Source organism: Nerophis lumbriciformis, linkage group LG36 (genome assembly GCF_033978685.3).
Source record: "Nerophis lumbriciformis linkage group LG36, RoL_Nlum_v2.1, whole genome shotgun sequence".
Classification (NCBI taxonomy): Eukaryota; Metazoa; Chordata; class Actinopteri; order Syngnathiformes; family Syngnathidae; genus Nerophis; species Nerophis lumbriciformis.
Genome location: NC_084583.2, coordinates 13,360,001 through 13,378,716, shown reverse-complemented (window position 1 = coordinate 13,378,716; position 18,716 = coordinate 13,360,001). Strand labels below are relative to the sequence as shown.

Below are 18,716 nucleotides of genomic sequence, written 5' to 3'. Positions count from 1 at the left end.
GGACCGTGATAAAGATTTGTAGGAATGACCCCAGAATTAAGATGCATAGGTATACGTTGAAAATGCTTTTGTGTTTCTCAACAATACAAACAACCTAAAGCATACTTTCTGCTCTCTCTTCTGACTTTATTACCTGCAGACTAGGGTGCATAATATATATCATCATTAGTGTGACTTATTCGGCTGTCAAAGATGCAGGAATGGGCAGTCTTTATAGGAATAGATAAACACTGAATAGCCTTTTATGTTTTAATTAGGCTTGGCTTGTTCCTGCATTTATCCACAACAAAGGTGCTAAGGAGTGGTGTACCTTTTGGTGTTTTGTGTGAGCGTGAAGAGGCACAATATGGTAGATGTGGTCTTAAGATAACCGTATAACACGATGTACAAAACCAGTGAAGTTGGCACGTTCTGTAATTCGTAAATAAAAACAGAATACATTGATTTGCAAATCCTTTTCAACTTATATTCAATTGAATAGACTGCAAAGACAAGATATTTAACGTTCCAAATTGTAAACTTAATTTTTTTTTGCAAATAATCATTAACAACACATTGCAAAAAAGTTGTCACGGGCATTTTTACCACTGTGATACATGGCCTTTCCTTTTAACAACACTCAGTAAACGTTTGGGAACTGGGGAGACACATTTTTTAAGCTTTTCAGGTGGAATTCTTTCCCATTCTTGCTTGATGTACAGCTTAAGTTGTTCAACAGTCCAGGGGTCTCCGTTGTGGTATTTTAGGCTTCATAATGTGCCACACATTTTCAATGGGAGACAGGTCTGGACTACAGGAGGGCCAGTCTAGTACTCGCACTCGTTTACTACGAAGCCACGTTGTTGTAACATGTGCAGAATGTGGCTTGGCATTGACTTGCTGAAATAAGCAGGGGCGTCCATGAAAAAGACGTTGCTTGGATGGCAACATATGTTGCTCCAAAACCTGTATGTACCTTTCAGCATTAATGGTGCCTTCACAGATGTGCAAGTTACCCATGCCTTGGGCACTAATACACCCCCATACCGTCACAGATGCTGGCTTTTGAACTTTGCGCCTATAACAGTCCGGATGGTTCTTGTCCTCTTAGGTCCGGAGGACACGACGTCCACAGTTTCCAAAAACAATTTGAAATGTGGACTCGTCAGAACACATAACACTTTGCATCAGTCCATCTTAAATGAGCTCGGGCCCAGCGAAGCCGGCGGCGTTTCTGGGTGTTGTTGATAAATGGCTTTGGCTTTGTATATTAGAGTTTTAACTTGCACTTACAGATGTAGCGACAAACTGTAGTTACTGACAGTGGTTTTCTAAAGTGTTCCTGAGCCCTTGTGGTGATATCCTTTACACACTGATGTCGCTTGTTGATGCAATACCGCATGAGGGATCGAAGGACACGGGCATTCAATGTTGGTTTGGTTAGGTGCAGTTGATTTCTCCAGATTCTCTGGTTGAGAAATGTTGTTCTTAAACTGTTGGACATCTTGTTCATGCATTTGTTGACAAAGTGGTGACCCTCGCCCCATCCTTGTTTGTGAATGACTGAGCATTTCATGGAATCTGCTTTTATACCCAATCATGGCACCCACCTGTTCCCAATTAGCCTGTTCACCTGTGGGATGTTCCAAATAAGTGTTTGATGAGCATTCCTTAACTTTCTCACTCTTTTTTGCCACTTGTGCCAGCTTTTTTGAAACATTTTGCAGCCATCAAATTCCAAATCAGCTAATATTTAACAAAAAATAACAAAGTTTACCAGTTGGAACATTAAATATCTTGTCTTTGCAGTCTATTCAACTGAATATAAGTTGAAAATGATTTGCAAATCAGTGTATTCTGTATTTATTTACCATTTACACAACGTGACAACTTCACTGGTTTTGGGTTTTGTAGATGCATAAAGGCATGAATGTTAAGCAGTGCTTATGTTTGAATGTCGACTTTGGCTGACGACCGTTTGGTTTGTTTGTGCTGTCGCCTGTCCTGACTGGATGTGAGAGCTCCGTTGTGTAATACATGAACTCGTCACCAGTTTGTTGAGAGAGGTAAACAGAGGAATGCACAGTCACTAGAAAAGTCAAAAAAACACACCGGTTTTGACTCACCTGGTTTATCATTATTGCCACTTACGTAATATCAAGTGTTGTTTTTTTAAGAACACTGACACAAACGTGCATGTGTGCAGCGTTGCCAAGTCATAGATGCAGCTGATGCAGTCTGTGTACTAGTAACAAGCACCTCTTGCACTTTGCATTGTTACTTCACAATATCTGCAAAACATTTTTATGGTTTCGAGGCCTAGGGCTCTAATACGTCAATTAATCAAGCATAAATGCAAAATAACTCTGTATTTTGTGAATTATAAATTTGACTGTAGAGCAACCGTTACACCATAGCATATACTGTAGATTAAACACACTCTCGCCTCTAAAGGCTTAGTGGCCACATGCGTGGACAGCACCTTTTAGCTCTTATTTCCAACATTGTGTACACTACTGAATTGGGGTCTTATGGCCGCTTATGTGGACAATTATACTGCCATCTGGTGGTATCAGAAGAGTACAACATATACAATGGAATTTTGGAGAAAAAAAAGTGTAAAAATAAGAATTAGCATGTCACTAAACATGAAGAGGCAGCACTGTGGAAGAGGGGTTAGTGCGTCTGCCTCACAATACAAAGGTTCTGAGTAGTCGTGAGTAAGGCTGCAGCTAACGATTATTTTTCTATCGATTAATCTATAGATTATTTTTTCGATTAATCGGTTAATCTATAGATTATTTTTTCGATTAATCTATAGATTATTTTTCCTTTTACCGATTATTTTTTTTATTTAAAATGAAGATGAAAAAATAAATGTAGGCCAGTTTTTTCAAAAGGCATGACTTTTATTTACAAAAAAAAAAGAATGGCCACTCAGTCAACATTGACAACAACATGACAAAATATTCTGTAACAATGTAAACATTTAAATCTTTTAACATTTAACACAATTAAAAGTAGCTTATTTGCTTTTTAATGTGCAAATATAAAAGTAAACATCCAGTGCAAATCTTAATATTCTGCAATAGTATAAGCATTTCTAAAGTAAAAGTATTGCTTATTTTGCTTTAAAATGTGCAAAAATAAAGATAAACATCCAATACAAAAAAGTGCAAAATGAAATATTCTGTAAAAGTGTAAACATTTCAACAAAAGTAAAAGTATTGCTTATTTTGCTTAATAACACAACAGTGATAGTATGATTAAAGTGAAAGTTAATTGTTGGTTTGTACATAGTATATGTAACTGTTAATGTTGTAAAAGGTATTTGCACAACTAATTAACGTTAGCGTTAAAGAGGAGCGCGTCTTTGTAAACACTGAACAGGCACGCCAAACGCGCCTCTCAGAGCGAAACGGTGCTTTAGTTTATGAATTTGCAACGCAGATACAAATGACACATTCATGTTTTTGTGTAATGATGACAACGTATACTCACGCGGACGATTGACTAGTTGATGGTGATGGCAAGAACGCTGTCGGGTGTTTTCTTTTCAAATGTTCGTTCATAGCCGTTGTGCTGCTATGATAGGCCATTTCCGCTCGACACAGTGTGCATACAACAACTGTCAAGTGTTTTGCTTTTTTCGCTGTGCTTATCCCACACTTGAAGGGATGTACCAATGCTGAATGTGGCTTCTGGATTTCACTCAAAAGACCAGACCGTAGTTACTTTTTCCTTTTATTTTCCTTTAGTTTGCAACAGTTTTTCCAACGAAGAAACAGCTTCTTTTTTCTTCTTTAGTCTTTTTAGCAGTCTTTAGCAGTGTTAGACTTTAGTTTCTTTAGCTGTCTTTAGTAGCCTTTAGCTTCTTTAGTAGGTGAAAAACCTTTAAGGACAAAACACCACAAAATGAACATGCTGTAAAAAATCAATCAATTATCAATCCCATAATTTACAATTATTAATTAGGCTATCAAACTCTTAACCATTAAACAAGTGCAAGAAAATGGACACATCTTTTCCCTTTAAGTTAAAACAGATTTTAAATAAATTGTCTCAACATAAATGCACCAAGATACATATAAAATACAATTAAACCCAGAAACACAATAGATAAATGCAACAGAAAACCCAATATGCAAATACATAAATACCTAACCAATTAACCACCTATTTAGATACATATTTAAAATCCATATTCAATATAAATATATTATTAATTTAGCAGTGAAACACTCAATCTTGAACGCTGTCTACTGGTAGAAAAATGCCCCTTTTTCTATGCCCTCACCAGCAGCCAATGATCCAACACAGTTAAATCCAACACTTTAAGTTGAGCGACTTCACCCTCCTGATGAAGCAAACTGCTCCAACATTTATCAAACTAAGCAAAGAATATCAACACTAAACAACAGTTACATAACACACTGTGTGTATTTAGCCTCCAGACTAAGCACGCTACATGCACCCCCCCCCCCCCCCCCCCCCCCCAATCTCACCAGCGCAACAGGTGCACCACACCCACAAAGAGAAATATTAAATCTTACATACTTTTGGCACAACTCTTGGTTATCTGTAATGAACTAAACCTTTTTCGACTCTGCGCTGGCGTCTTTTGTACTCCTTGATTTGACAAAGCTGTCTAATTACTGGGCTCGCGCACCAGCAGATGAGACGGGAGCGCGCCGCGTTATACCTGCGCGTGAACGTAAACTGATCGGCTCTGATTTTATAAGCCGACTGGCCGAAATAATGCCGAATTATATACATTTCCTGGGGTTGCCTAGGTGAATAGGGAGGCGGATGTGCTCTAAGATAAAATATAATTTTATTAAGTGGGGTTTGGCTGGTTGCTAAACAGCCACGGTTGCGAGCTCGCGCGTCAGCTGACGAGACAGCTGTTCGCCGCTACAACATTATTAGGCCGTTTATTGAAATACTCCCACACTTTTGACGACTTTTGGCGTGCTTTTTTTCCCTCGCTTGCACCGCTCGCATCATCTGCTTTGCGCTCCGCCATGACGGCAGTGTGACGTAAATATGCGACGCTTCGACGCATAAAAACGGCGTCGACGTATTTACGTAACCGATGACGTCGACTACGTCGACGCGTCGTTTCAGCCTTAGTCGTGAGTTCAATCCCAGGCTCGGGATCTTTCTGTTTGGAGTTTGCATGTTCTCCCCGTGACTGCGTGGGTTCCCTCCGGGTACTCCGGCTTCCTCCCACCTCCAAAGACATGCACCTGGGGATAGGTTGATTGGCAACACTAAATTGGCCCTAGTGTGTGAATGTTGTCTGTCTATCTGTGTTGGCCCTGTGATGAGGTGGCGACTTGTCCAGGGTGTACCCCGCCTTCCGCCCGATTGTAGCTGAGATAGGCTCCAGCACCCCCCGCGACTCCGAAGGGAATACGCGGTAGAAAATGGATGGATGGATGAATAAACATGAAGTACACGTTTGTGTACTTATGGACTAAGTACATCATATCAAAAGATGATTCTTAGTTTTTATTCTAATTAGGGTCCAATAAGCGCAAATAGCAAAGAGAAATAAAAAAAAGAAGCATGTAAACAAACAGCTTGGGCCTTAAGAGGCTAGACCAGGGTTTGGCAACACTTTAGCACTCCCTGGAGCTTTTTCAAAAACGTATGAAAATGGAAAAAGATGGGGGGGAAAATACTTTTTTTTGTTTTAATATGGTTTGTGTAGAAGGACAAACAAGACACAAATATTACTAACTGTTAGATTCCACTGTTAATAACTTTGTGTTTAAGCTTCACTGATGACAGTAGTTTTTGAGCGCCATTTTGTCCTACTAATTTCGGCGGTCCCTGAACTCACCGTAATCGTGTGGGCTGTGACGCGACAGTTTGTTTACATGTATACCTTTCTCCGACGCTGCCACAGAAAGAGATTATTTATGCCACTCCTTCTTTGTCTCATTTTGTCCACCGAATGTTTTATGCTGTGCGTGAATGCACAAACTTTGAGCTTTGTTGACGTTTTTGACTTGCCGGAGTGCTAATCAGGCATTTTTGTTCAGTATGTGACTGCAAGCTAATTGATGCTAGCAAGCTCTTTAGGCTAGCCTTATGTACATGCAGTATTGCATCATTATGCCTCGTTTATAGGTATATTTGAGTTAATTTGATTTCCTATAATTATGTCCTCTGTGTATTTAATCTATATTTCCATGTTTAATGACACATTATTTGTATGTAATATTGGCTGCATTTCTCATAGTTGTTTGTGTGTAATGATGTTCCAGACCACAGCAAACATTACCCAGCTTGCAAATACGTTAATAAATCCATTAGAAGAAGATGACCTGCCGTTTCCTTTAACTTGACACACACATCTATACTTTTGGCCATTCTCAGCCAGTAATTTCCAGAAGTTATCTCACCTTCTGAGTAGCCTCTGATTTACTAATGGTTTCTAATGTAAGAATGTGTAGAATAAATATTAAATTTCAACATTTCTGTCGACGAAAATTTGCGTCAGCCTACGACACGCAGTCATTTTGATAGTAGGCTAATATAGCTATCCATCCATACATTTTCTACCGCTTATCCCTTTTGGGGTAATATAATAATAATAATAACACATAATGTCTTGCCTTCATTATAACACTTATAGAATGTTTTTAATTTTTTGCGGCTCCAGACAAGATTAGTTTTTTGTATTTTTGGTCCAGTATGGCTCTCAACATTTTTGGTTGCTGATCCCTGCTCTAGACCAGTGGTCCCCAACCACCGGTCCGTGACGCAATTGTTATCGGGCTGCACAGAAACAACTACCAAATTTTCTCCGACTTAACTCTCACCTGTCCCACTAAACACACCAATAAGCTTGTTTATAGATGTATATTACAACCCTTTTGTTATAGTACATGGGAAAATGCACATTAATGGACATATCAAATGTTAATGTGCCAGATTGTAGCCAAAGGTTAATTTCTCTTGCTGATTTTTTGGCTGTTTTTATCTGCCAAACGTAGAAAGCCGGTCCGTGAAAATCATGCATACATTAAACCGGTCCCTGGTGGAAAAAAGGTTGTGGAACTCTGCTCTAGACCGTAATGATGTGTGGTTTATTAGACTCATTAAAAGTCCCCTTTAAATAAAGGTTCTTTCTGGCCTGGGTGATACGGCCTAAAAACCAAATCTCTGATTTTTTTTCCACAAAAAAAATGGATTTACGATTTTTTCCAATTATTTCCAAACTTTTTAAAGAAACCGTTTAATACAAATGACAGAGATTATTTTAAACAAGTTTTTCGTTTGTGTAATCAAAAACTAGTATATTGAAATGCCATTGCATACACTGTATCTTACTCTTATCATTTCAATAATGTTGTTCTTTTTAGACCAGATAAAATGTAACTTTTTATGGAATAATATTTATAGAACTAAATTAAGAGCGTCCTCTGGGAAGCAAAACTTCTGTCTTGAATACAATACTCGTCTTCACAAAAATGTAGCATTGCACATTGCCTGCAAATAAATGGTTATCTCCAACATTGAGATTAATAAAGTGAAAACTTAAAACTTTTGTCTTGAATAAAATACTTCTGGGAAAAATATAGTATTGCACATTGTATGCAAATAATCAAGTAGAACATTGTATTTCCTCACCCGACTGGAGGCTTCGGTTTCAGATGCAGGAATAAGTTTGTTGTGCTGCTACCTTTTAAAAAATAAACTTTGCAGCGTGCAGTCATTTCTTCCACGCCTGTTACTGTAAAGCCAAAGTACTGGCAACACTTTTTTCTTTGGAACAAATGTCTCGCTCTTGTTAGCGTTAGCATTAGCCATGTTTTGTTACAGTAGGTGTATCGCTAAGGAAGGAACCTACGGAAGATTCTGATTCTCAAGCTGTAGTGCTACGCGCAGTCCATTTCTGGCCAAATAATCACTAAAATTAAGGGATGTTGTAAAGCCGGTACGCCACTTTTTGAAGGTATTGATATCAGTGAGTACTGTAACTAAATCTTCGATACCATACTATGTATTTTGTAAGAAAATTTGGGTCTACGACCGAAGTAAATCGCCAATAAGTCTGTTAGCATGCTAATGTTGCTACACGGAAATAGGGGTGCAATGCCAGGGAACCTGTGGTACGTGGCTGTATTTATAGGCCCCCGTAAAAAACTAATCAAAAACATCAAAAGTGATTAAAGCTACTATGTATTTTGTAAGAAACTTTGGGTCTTCGACCGAAGTAAAGCGCACACGAGCCAATAAGTCTGTTAGCATGCTAATGTTGCTACACGGAAATAGGGGTGCAATGCCGGGGAACCTGTGGTACTTGGCTGTATTTTTAGACCCCCGTTAAAAACTAATCAAAAACATCAAAAGTGGATAAAGCCACTATGTATTTTGTAAGAAACTTCGGGTCTACGACCATAGTAAGTCGCACACAAGCCAATAAGTCTGTTAGCAGGCTGATGTTGCTACATGGAAATAGGGGTGCGATGCTGGGGAACCTGTGGTACGTGGCTGTATTTATAGGCCCCCATAAAAAACTAATCACAAACATCAAAAGTGGTTAAAGCTACTATGTATTTTGTAAGAAACTTCGGGTCTTCGACCGAAGTAAAGCGCACACAAGCCAATAAGTCTGTTAGCATGCTAATGTTGCTACACGGAAATAGGGGTGCAATGCCAGGGAACCTGTGGTACGTGGCTGTATTTATAGGCCCCCGTAAAAAACGAATCAAAAACATCAAAAGTGATTAAAGCTACTATGTATTTTGTAAGAAACTTTGGGTCTTCGACCGAAGTAAAGCGCACACGAGCCAATAAGTCTGTTAGCATGCTAATGTTGTTACACGGAAATAGGAGTGCAATGCCGGGGAACCTGTGGTACGTGGCTGTATTTGTAGACCCCCGTTAAAAACTAATCAAAAACATCAAAAGTGGATAAAGCCACTATGTATTTTGTAAGAAACTTTGGGTCTTCGACCGAAGTAAAGCGCACACAAGCCAATAAGTCTGTTAGCATGCTAATGTTGCTACACGGAAATAGGGGTGCAACGCCGGGGCACCCATGGTACATGGCTGTTTTTATAGGCCCCCGTAAAAAACTAATCACAAACATCAAAAGTGGTTAAAGCTACTATGTATTTTGTAAGAAACCTCGGGTCTTCGACGGAAGTAAAGCGCACACAAGCCAATAAGTCTGTTAGCATGCTAATGTTGCTACACGGAAATAGGGGTGCAATACCGGGGCACCCGTGGTACGTGGCTGTTTTTATAGGCCCCCGTAAAAAACTGATCAAAAACATCAAAGGTGGATAAAGCTATGTATTTTGTAAGAAACTTGGGTCTACAACCGAAGTAAATCGCATACAAACCAATTAGTCTGTTTGCATGCTAATGTTGCTACACGGAAATAGGGGTGCAATGCCGGGGCACCCGTGGTACGTGGCTGTTTAGGCTAGGGCTGTGAATCTTTGGGTGTCCCACGATTCGATTCAATATCGATTCTTGGGGTCACGATTCGATTTAAAATCGATTTTTTTTTTCAATTCAACACGATTCTCGATTCAAAAACGATATTTTCCCGATTCAAAAGGATTGTCTATTCATTCAATACATAGGATTTCAGCAGGATCTACCCCAGTCTGCTGACATGCAAGCAGAGTAGTAGATTTTTGTAAAAAGCTTTTATAATTGTAAAGGACAATGTTTTATCAACTGATTGCAATAATGTACATTTGTTTTAACTATTAAATGAACCAAAAACATGACTTATTTTATCTTTGTGAAAATATTGGACACAGTGTGTTGTCAAGCTTATGAGATGTGATGCAAGTGTAAGCCACTGTGACACTATTGTTTATTTTTATAAATGTCTAATGATAATGTCAATGAGGGATTTTTAATCACTGCTATGTTGAAATTGTAACTAATATTGATACTGTTGTTGATAATATTCATTTTTGTTTCACTACTTTTGGTGTGTTCTGTGTCGTGTTTGTGTCTCCTCTCAATTGCTCTGTTTATTGCAGTTCTGAGTGTTGCTGGGTCGGGTTTGGTTTTGGAATTGGATTGCATTGTTATGGTATTGCTGTGTATTGTTTTGTTGGATTGATTAATTTAAAAAAAATAAAAACAATAGATTTAAAAAAAATGAGAATCGATTCTGAATCGCACAACGTGAGAATCGCGATTCAAATTCGAATCTACTTTTTTCCCTCACCCCTAGTTTAGGCCCCCAAAAAAACCAAATCAAAAACATCAAAAGTGGATAAAGCTACTATGTATTTTGTAAGAAACTTCGGGTCTACGACCGAAGTAAAGCGCAAACAAGCCAATAAGTCTGTTAGCATGCTAATGTTGCTACACGGAAATAGGGGTGCAATGCCGGGGAACCTGTGGTACTTGGCTGTATTTTTAGACCCCTGTAAAAAACTAATCAAAAACATCAAAACATCAAAAGTGGATAAAGCAAAAGGCAAAAGAAACTGTTTACACTACAAAGAAAACCCCCACACTGATTTCTCTTCAAATAATGTATAAAGTTTCTTTAGCTTTATTATTATTATTAGCCTATTTCCTTATCCATCCATCCATTTTCTACCGCTTGTCCCTTTTGGGGCCTATTTCCTTATATATCACATAATGATGTTACCTTTCCTCAACAATAAAGCAAATACTCTATGCAAACTGTACCTTGACTTATTTTTGTCAAGGGTTAAATGTAATGTACTTAAAGGCATACTCTGTGGACACACACACACACACACACACACACACACACACACACTCACTCACTCACTCACTCACTCACTCACTCACTCACTCACTCACTCACTCACTCACTCACTCACTCACTCACTCTCACACACACACACAATATGACCGTGTTTTCGAGTGCTGCGTCAGGAAATTGTGTAAAAATAGCAAACAGGATACGTTCTTATTCTTAGTGGTTATTGCATAGGCTTATCTCTCCCTCCTGCTTGTCTCCCTCCTGCACTAGCAGCCAGTTCATAAATATGCTTGCACCCTCTCTCAAGACTTTAGACTTCAGAGTTCCTCTGGATGAGAAGAGGTCTGGATAACGTTGAAACATTTTATATTTGACCCAAGACAGGTTTTGAATGGGGCTGCACGATTAATCAATTTTAAATACCGTATTTTTCGGACTATAAATCACAGTTTTTTTTCATAGTTTGGCCGGGGGTGCGACTTATACTCAGGAGCGACTTATGTGTGAAATTATTAACACATTACTGTAAAATATCAAATAATATTATTTATCTCATTCACGTAAGAGACTAGACCAGGGGTCGGCAACCTATACCAGTCAAAGAGCCATTTTGACCAGTTTCACATATTATAGAAAACAATGGGAGCCGCAAAAATTTTTGAATGAAATAACACTGTATATAATAATATTTTTTTGCTTTTTGCTATGTATTAACCAGGGTTGTCAGACACACTGCCCACACCTTTATATGGAATTTTTAAGCTGGTGCGGCACGCGGGTTTTGAATGAATAGCGCTTGTCAGCGTCATGCGTGCCGTGATGGTACAGCATATAGCGCCCACTACAACCAGCGTGCCTAATCAGCCACATGTTGTACGGTGCTTCTGCTTGCTCACGTAGGTGACAGCAAGGCATACTTGCTCAACAACCACACAGGTTACACTGACGGTGGCGGTATAAAAAAAACTTTAACACTCTTACTAATAATGCGCCACACTGTGAACCCACACCAAACAAGAATGACAAACACATTTCGGGAGAACATCTGCACCGTAACACAACATAAACACAACAGGACAAATACCCAGAATCCCATGCAGCCCTAACTCTTCCGGGATACATTATACACCCCCGCTACCAAACCCCGCCCACCTCAACCGACGCACGGGGGGGGGGGGGTTGATGTGTGAGGGAGCAGGCTTGGGTGGGGGCGGGGTTTGGTGGTAGCAGGGGTGTATAATGTAGCCCGGAAGAGTCAGGGCTGCATGGGATTCTGGGTGTTTGTTCTGTTGTGTTTATGTTGTGTTAAGGTGCAGATGTTCTCCCGAAATGTGTTTGTCATTCTTGTTTGGTGTTGGTTCAAAGTGTGGCGCATTATTAGTAAGAGTGTTAAAGTTGTTTTATATGATCACCGTCAGTGTAACCTGTGTGGCTGTTGACCAAGTATGCCTTGCTGTCTAGTGCGTGTGCAAGCAGAAGATGTATATTGTAAAACAAGTGTTGTGCTGGCACTCTGTCAATACAGATTGTAGAGGGCAATAAATGTTGTACCATCACGGCACGCCCTTAATAAAGCTTTAAGGGTGAAAATCGGTGAATATTAATCCCGGGAGTTTTCTGCGAGAGGCACTGAAATCCGGAAGTCTCACGGGACAATTGGGGGGTTCAGCAAGTAAGCTGCTGCGCCGCATCAGAGTGATCAAAGAGCCGCATGCGGCTCCGTAGCTGCGGGTTGCCGACCCCTGGACAAGACGTATAAGATTTCATGGGATTTAGCGATTAGGAGTGACAGATTGTTTGGTAAACGTATAGCATGTTCTATATGTTATAGTTATTTGAATGACTCTTACCATAATATGTTACGTTAACATACCAGTTGGTAATTTATGCCTCATATAACGTACACTTATTCAGCCTGTTGTTCACTATTATTTATTTAATTTAAATTGCCTTTCAAATGTCTATTCTTGATGTTGGCTTTTATCAAATACATTTCCCCAAAAAATGCGACTTATACTCCAGTGCAAATTATATATGTTTTTTTCCTTCTTTATTATGCATTTTCAGCCGGTGCGACTTATAGTCCGGAGCGACTTATAGTCCGAAAAATACGGTAGTTATCATATTCATTATGCCAATGTTGAAGAATATGTGTCAATTTTCCTCTCACTTCTTTATAGGCTATTTTTCTTCTTGAGAGAATGTTCTCCGTAGATCTACTATGGTGCTCCCCCCATGTATTTATTCAGTTGTTGCCACAGAGAACTATGTATGCTGGCAGCTGTAGCAAGCTGTGCACATTTGCTCACATTTTCATGTTTTCCGTAAAATCACTTTGTTGGTACTTTTTCTAATAATTAAACATGTTTTGTTGCATGTTGTACAAACCCCGTTTCCATATGAGTTGGGAAATTGTGTTAGATGTAAATATAAACGGAATACAATAATTTGCAAATCCTTTTCAACCCATATTCAGTTGAATATGCTACAAAGAGAAGATATTTGATGTTCAAACTCAAACTTTTTTTTTGCAAATAATAATTAACTTAGAATTTCATGGCTGCAACACGTGCCAAAGTAGTTGGGAAAGGGCCTGTTCACCACTGTGTTACATGGCCTTTCCTTTTAACAATACTCAGTAAACGTTTGGAAACTGAGGAGACACATTTTTTAAGCTTCTCAGGTGGAATTCTTTCCCATTCTTGCTTGATGTACAGCTTAAGTTGTTCAACAGTCCGGGGGTCTCCGTTGTGGTATTTTAGGCTTCATAATGCGCCACACATTTTCAATGGGAGACAGGTCTAGACTACAGGCAGGCCGGTCTAGTACCCGCACTCTTTTACTATGAAGCCACGTTGATGTAACACGTGGCTTGGCATTGTCTTGCTGAAATAAGCAGGGGCGTCCATGGTAACATTGCTTGGATGGCAACATATGTTGCTCCAAAACCTGTATGTACCTTTCAGCATTAATGGTGCCTTCACAGATGTGTAAGTTACCCATGTCTTGGGCACTAATACACCCCCATACCATCACAGATGCTGGCTTTTCAACTTTGCGTCTATAACAAACCGGATGGTTCTTTTCCTCTTTGGTTCGGAGGACACGACGTCCACAGTTTCCAAAAACTATTTGAAATGTGGACTCGTCAGACCACAGAACACTTTTCCACTTTGTATCAGTCCATCTTAGATGAGCTCAGGCCCAGCAAAGCCGATGGCGTTTCTGGGTGTTGTTGATAAACGGTTTTCGCCTTGCATAGGAGAGTTTTAACTTGCACTTACAGATGTAGCGACCAACTGTAGCTACTGACAGTGGGTTTCTGACATGTTCCTGAGCCCATGTGGTGATATCCTTTACACACTGATGTCGCTTGTTGATGCAGTACAGCCTGAGGGATCGAAGGTCACGGGCTTAGCTGCTTACGTGCAGTGATTTCTCCAGATTCTCTGAACCCTTTGATGATATTACGGACCGTAGATGGTGAAATCTCTAAATTCCTTGCAATAGCTGGTTGAGAAAGGTTTTTCTTAAACTGTTCAACAATTTGCTCACACATTTGTTGACAAAGTGGTGACCCTCGCCCCATCCTTGTTTGTGAATGACTGAGCATTTCATGGAATCTACTTTTATACCCAATCATGGCACCCACCTGTTCCCAATTTGCCTGTTCACCTGTGGGATGTTCCAAATAAGTGTTTGATGAGCATTCCTCAACTTTATCAGTATTTATTGCCATCTTTCCCAACTTCTTTGTCACGTGTTGCTGGCATCAAATTCTAAAGTTAATGATTATTTGCAAAAAAAAAAAGTTTATGAGTTTGAACAACAAATATGTTGTCTTTGTAGCATATTCAACTGAATATGGGTTGAAAATTATTTGCAAATCGTTGTATTCCGTTTATATTTACATCTAACACAATTTCCAAACTCATATGGAAACGGGGTTTGTACATCAGCCTGACTTCAGCCACACAAAACACCGACACACAACCTATGTTCAGTTCAGTTTCAGTTTATTTGGAACATGCATACGATACAATGTCATGCATCACATATTTCCAGTTGTTTCAATACAGCACGTCCGAAAAGGAGTCGGAAGAAGCTGAGTTTATTTAATCCTACCCCTTTTCATACCATAGCAATTGTATCCTATTTCCTTGTTCCCTGTAACAGAACAGTGATTAAATAAATAATATGCCATAGTAAGTAAACACATATTAAATACATAATCTTTATCTAAAATAAAAAGGGGGGGTCAAGATGTTCATCATAATTCTTGTTCTGTGTACTTTGTGAACACTTGTAGTTTGAACAGTCTCTTAAATTGAATCATATTAGTGCTTAGTTTGATTTCTTTGCTTACTCCATTCCATAATTTAATCCCACATACTGATATGCTAAAGGTTTTAAGTGTTGTACGTGAATTTGTACGCATTTGAATTTTTAAATCGGATTTATCGGTGTGAGTTCACAATTCTTAATATCAACCCAATAATTATAGCAGTTAGTCTTTAAAGGCCTACTGAAACCCACTACTACCGACCACGCAGTCTGATAGTTTATATATCAATGAGGCAATCTTAACATTGCAACACATGCCAATACGGCCGGGTTAGCTTACTAAAGTGCAATTTTAAATTTCGCACGAAATATCCTGCTGAAAACGTCTCGGTATGATGACGCCTGTGCATTACGTCACGGATTGTAGAGGACATTTTGGGACAGCATGGTGGCCAGCTATTAAGTCGTCTGTTTTCATCGCAAAATTCCACAGTATTCTGGACATCTGTGTTGGTGAATCTTTTGCAATTTGTTCAATGAACAATGGAGACAGCAAAGAAGAAAGCTGTAGGTGGGAAGCGGTGTATTGCGGCCGACTGCAGCAACACAAACACAGCCGGTGTTTCATTGTTTACATTCCCGGAAGATGACAGTCAAGCTTTACCATTGGCCTGTGGAGAACTGGGACAACAGAGACTCTTACCAGGAGGACTTTGAGTTGGATGCGCAGACGCGGTACCGTGAGTACGCATGCAGATGCTGCTTCCAAACATTTGATCGCTTGCCCGTACGTGCGTGCCGCTATGTGCATGTCACGTACGTAACTTTGGGGACTTTGGGGAAATATATGTGCTGTATGAACTTTGGGGAGGTGAACGGTACTTTGGGCTGTGGGATTGAGTGTGTTGTGCAGGTGTTTGAGTTGTATTGGCGGGTTATATGGACTGGAGGGGGGAGGTGTTTGTTATGTGGGATTAATTTGTGGTATATTAAATATAAGCCTGGTTGTGTTGTGGCTAATAGAGTATATATATGTCTTGTGTTTATTTACTGTTTTAGTCATTCCCAGCTGAATATCAGGTCCCACCCGCCTCTCACAGCATCTTCCCTATCTGAATCGCTCCCACTGCCCTCTAGTCCTTCATTCTCACTTTCCTCATCCACAAATTTTTTCATCCTCGCTCAAATTAATGGGGAAATCATCGCTTTCTCGGTCCGAATCGCTCTCGCTGCTGGTGGCCATGATTGTAAACAATGTGCAGATGTGAGGAGCTCCACAACCTGTGACGTCACGCGCATATCGTCTGCTACTTCCGGTACAGGTAAGGCTTTTTTATCGACCAAAAGTTGCGAACTTTATCATCGATGTTCTCTATTAAATCCTTTCAGCAAAAATATGGCAATATCGCGAAATGATCAAGTATGACACATAGAATGGACCTGCTATCCCCGTTAGAATAAGAAAATCGCATTTCAGTAGGCCTTTAAGTAATGATGTAAAAAGCATACAATTTTACAAATTATTTTGTGTATCAGTGTGCTTTGATGTATATTGCACTTTGTTATTCTAACAAATTGTGTTTTTCTTTGCCAGTTTGTGTCATAAATAGATCACACAAACGCCTTGTAGTCCATGCACATGGTCAACCTGGATTGCTTAAGCCTTACATATATAAACACTGCGGACTGTCTGACACTCGCGTTGTGTACTGAGAGTCTTAGATTGGATTATAGCTTGGTCATTCTCTGATTCCCCTGAACGGTCCCTTAACAGATTACAGCTAATCTGTAGTTTGTAGCAACAACAAGCCAATCAGGCATTGTCTCATTTGCTATGAATGGAGCGCAATTTGGAAGTATTTGGCAATCAGTCTTTTAACTCCGCCTTCCTCTACTCACTGCCTGTGTTACCCTTTTCCTAGTGAGAAACAAGAGGGAAAGTACATGGACAGAAAGAGAAAGTGGTGTAATTTGAGGTTTGGCAATAAAGGTGTTTGTTTGCAAGTGCATCTTCAGAGTGCTGAGACTGTGATGAGGTGTCAAAGTGTTGTGTTCAGGCTCACAAACAAAGCCCCTCGATAGCATCATTGCATCTGTCACACACTCAAATACACTTGAAGTCAGCAGAGGGAATCCAAGACCTAACTAGATGTGTCAGATTTCATGATGTGAATCCAAACATATTACAAAATATATCATACAATTTAGAGAAAAAACACTCTCATGCCTTTTTATGTGTCATTTCCTGCTTTTCAGTTTAGCTTGGGTGTGCCTGCCCCAACAGTTACTCTCCGTGTGATGCAATTCACCTCACTATGTAACCATGGCAACATTGTAAGCAAGGCAAAGCAAGACACTTGCATAGTGGTTAGCTGACTGACTTCATGTCCTAAATATCACAGCTATCTACTGTTGCATTTTACAACAATTCAACTCCATTTGTACATTTTTCTTTGTCATCATGCCTTACAAAACTTTCCTCATTTGATGGATATTCCTCATTTTCCTTTTTAGGTACCTCTCCAGTCTAAAACACATTTCAGTAAATGTAAAATATAAAATGTTTGTGTTGTGTATTAAAACAAAGGCATGTTGGATATCAAAGATCCAAAGCGGGTACATGTGCTTAAGCTCTCACTGACGTCACTGGGTCCACTTATGCGTGTAGCCTGACACCGAGTGGCCAATACATGCAATTACACCAACTATAGATGGCCCGGGCTCTACTTAAAAGTACATTTTTAATTGTGCCGTATTAATTATTCTTATTTTTTAGATTGTTTCTAAATTTATTTTAATGTAGTAGCCCATTAGAGTGCGCATGACTGATATGATTGAATTATTATTATTATTATTATTATTTTTTTTTTTGTCCTGTCCAGCTTCTCAGGCAAATCATATAGTTGATGTAGATGCCCATATCGGCTGTTCACATTTACTTTACAAAAGAGAAGTGTCGGATACTTATCTTGTTGCCTTATTTGGATTTGATTTTATTAAATGTATTTATATTATTATTTGGTGCAGCCGGCCGGAGCAGGAGGGGATAGAAAGAGGAAAAAAGGAAGACAGAGGGGGAAATTGCAGGGACAAGAGGGGGATAAGACAGAGGGACAAAAACAACAGCAAACACAACAACAACAAGCAGTTAGCGAAATGAATAATACAGAAATGACAATGAGCATTATTACACTACAAATGGAGCAATACAAATACCAATAGAAATAGCACTATTGATTATATGTTTGAATTATAACAAGTTTAACACTATGTCCTGCAATGAAAAACATTTTTTTTAGAGTTTCCACTATTTCTTTACTTGTCATAATTGATTTCAAATTGATTATTTCTCCTGCCACACACTCTCCTTGCCATCATTGCCACTTCCATACCCATCTGTTTGATTGATCTGACACATGAATGCCAATCTCCTCCCCTTTTACCTGTTCCATCTCTGTAGACACTGAAACGGCTGATTCCAGACGAGGTAGGTTCTGTGCCCTGTGTGCTTGCCTCATCCATCTTGTCGTCTATGATTAAACCAACTCACTCTTTTTGGTTGTTGTTGTTGTTTGTAGTATCTTGTGAGTCTAATCCACCCTAACGTGAACACATTAGTTGTCCAGTTCTGCACTTGTGTTGCATGCTCTTGTAGAGACAGACTCACAGTTCCTGAATGCGCTTCAAGTTTATGTCACTATTTATTTGTTTCATTTGGCAATGAGCG

The 18,716-nt window shown here is 39.4% G+C and overlaps 1 protein-coding gene across 4 annotated transcripts in view; it reads left to right on the top strand.

Moving 5' to 3' along the window:
• The window catches only part of LOC133577053 (protein diaphanous homolog 1), a 104,636-nt gene that overhangs the window by 23,284 nt on the left and 62,636 nt on the right, over positions 1-18,716 (top strand). For 3 of the 4 annotated variants that reach the window (XM_061930573.2, XM_061930572.2, XM_061930575.2), the window contains exon 2: positions 18,450-18,476. The exons of the other annotated variant lie outside the window; for it this stretch is intronic. In XM_061930573.2, coding sequence (XP_061786557.2) covers positions 18,450-18,476 — 27 coding nt within the window. The remainder of the gene's footprint in view (positions 1-18,449; positions 18,477-18,716) is intronic. 4 annotated transcript variants of the gene reach the window in all.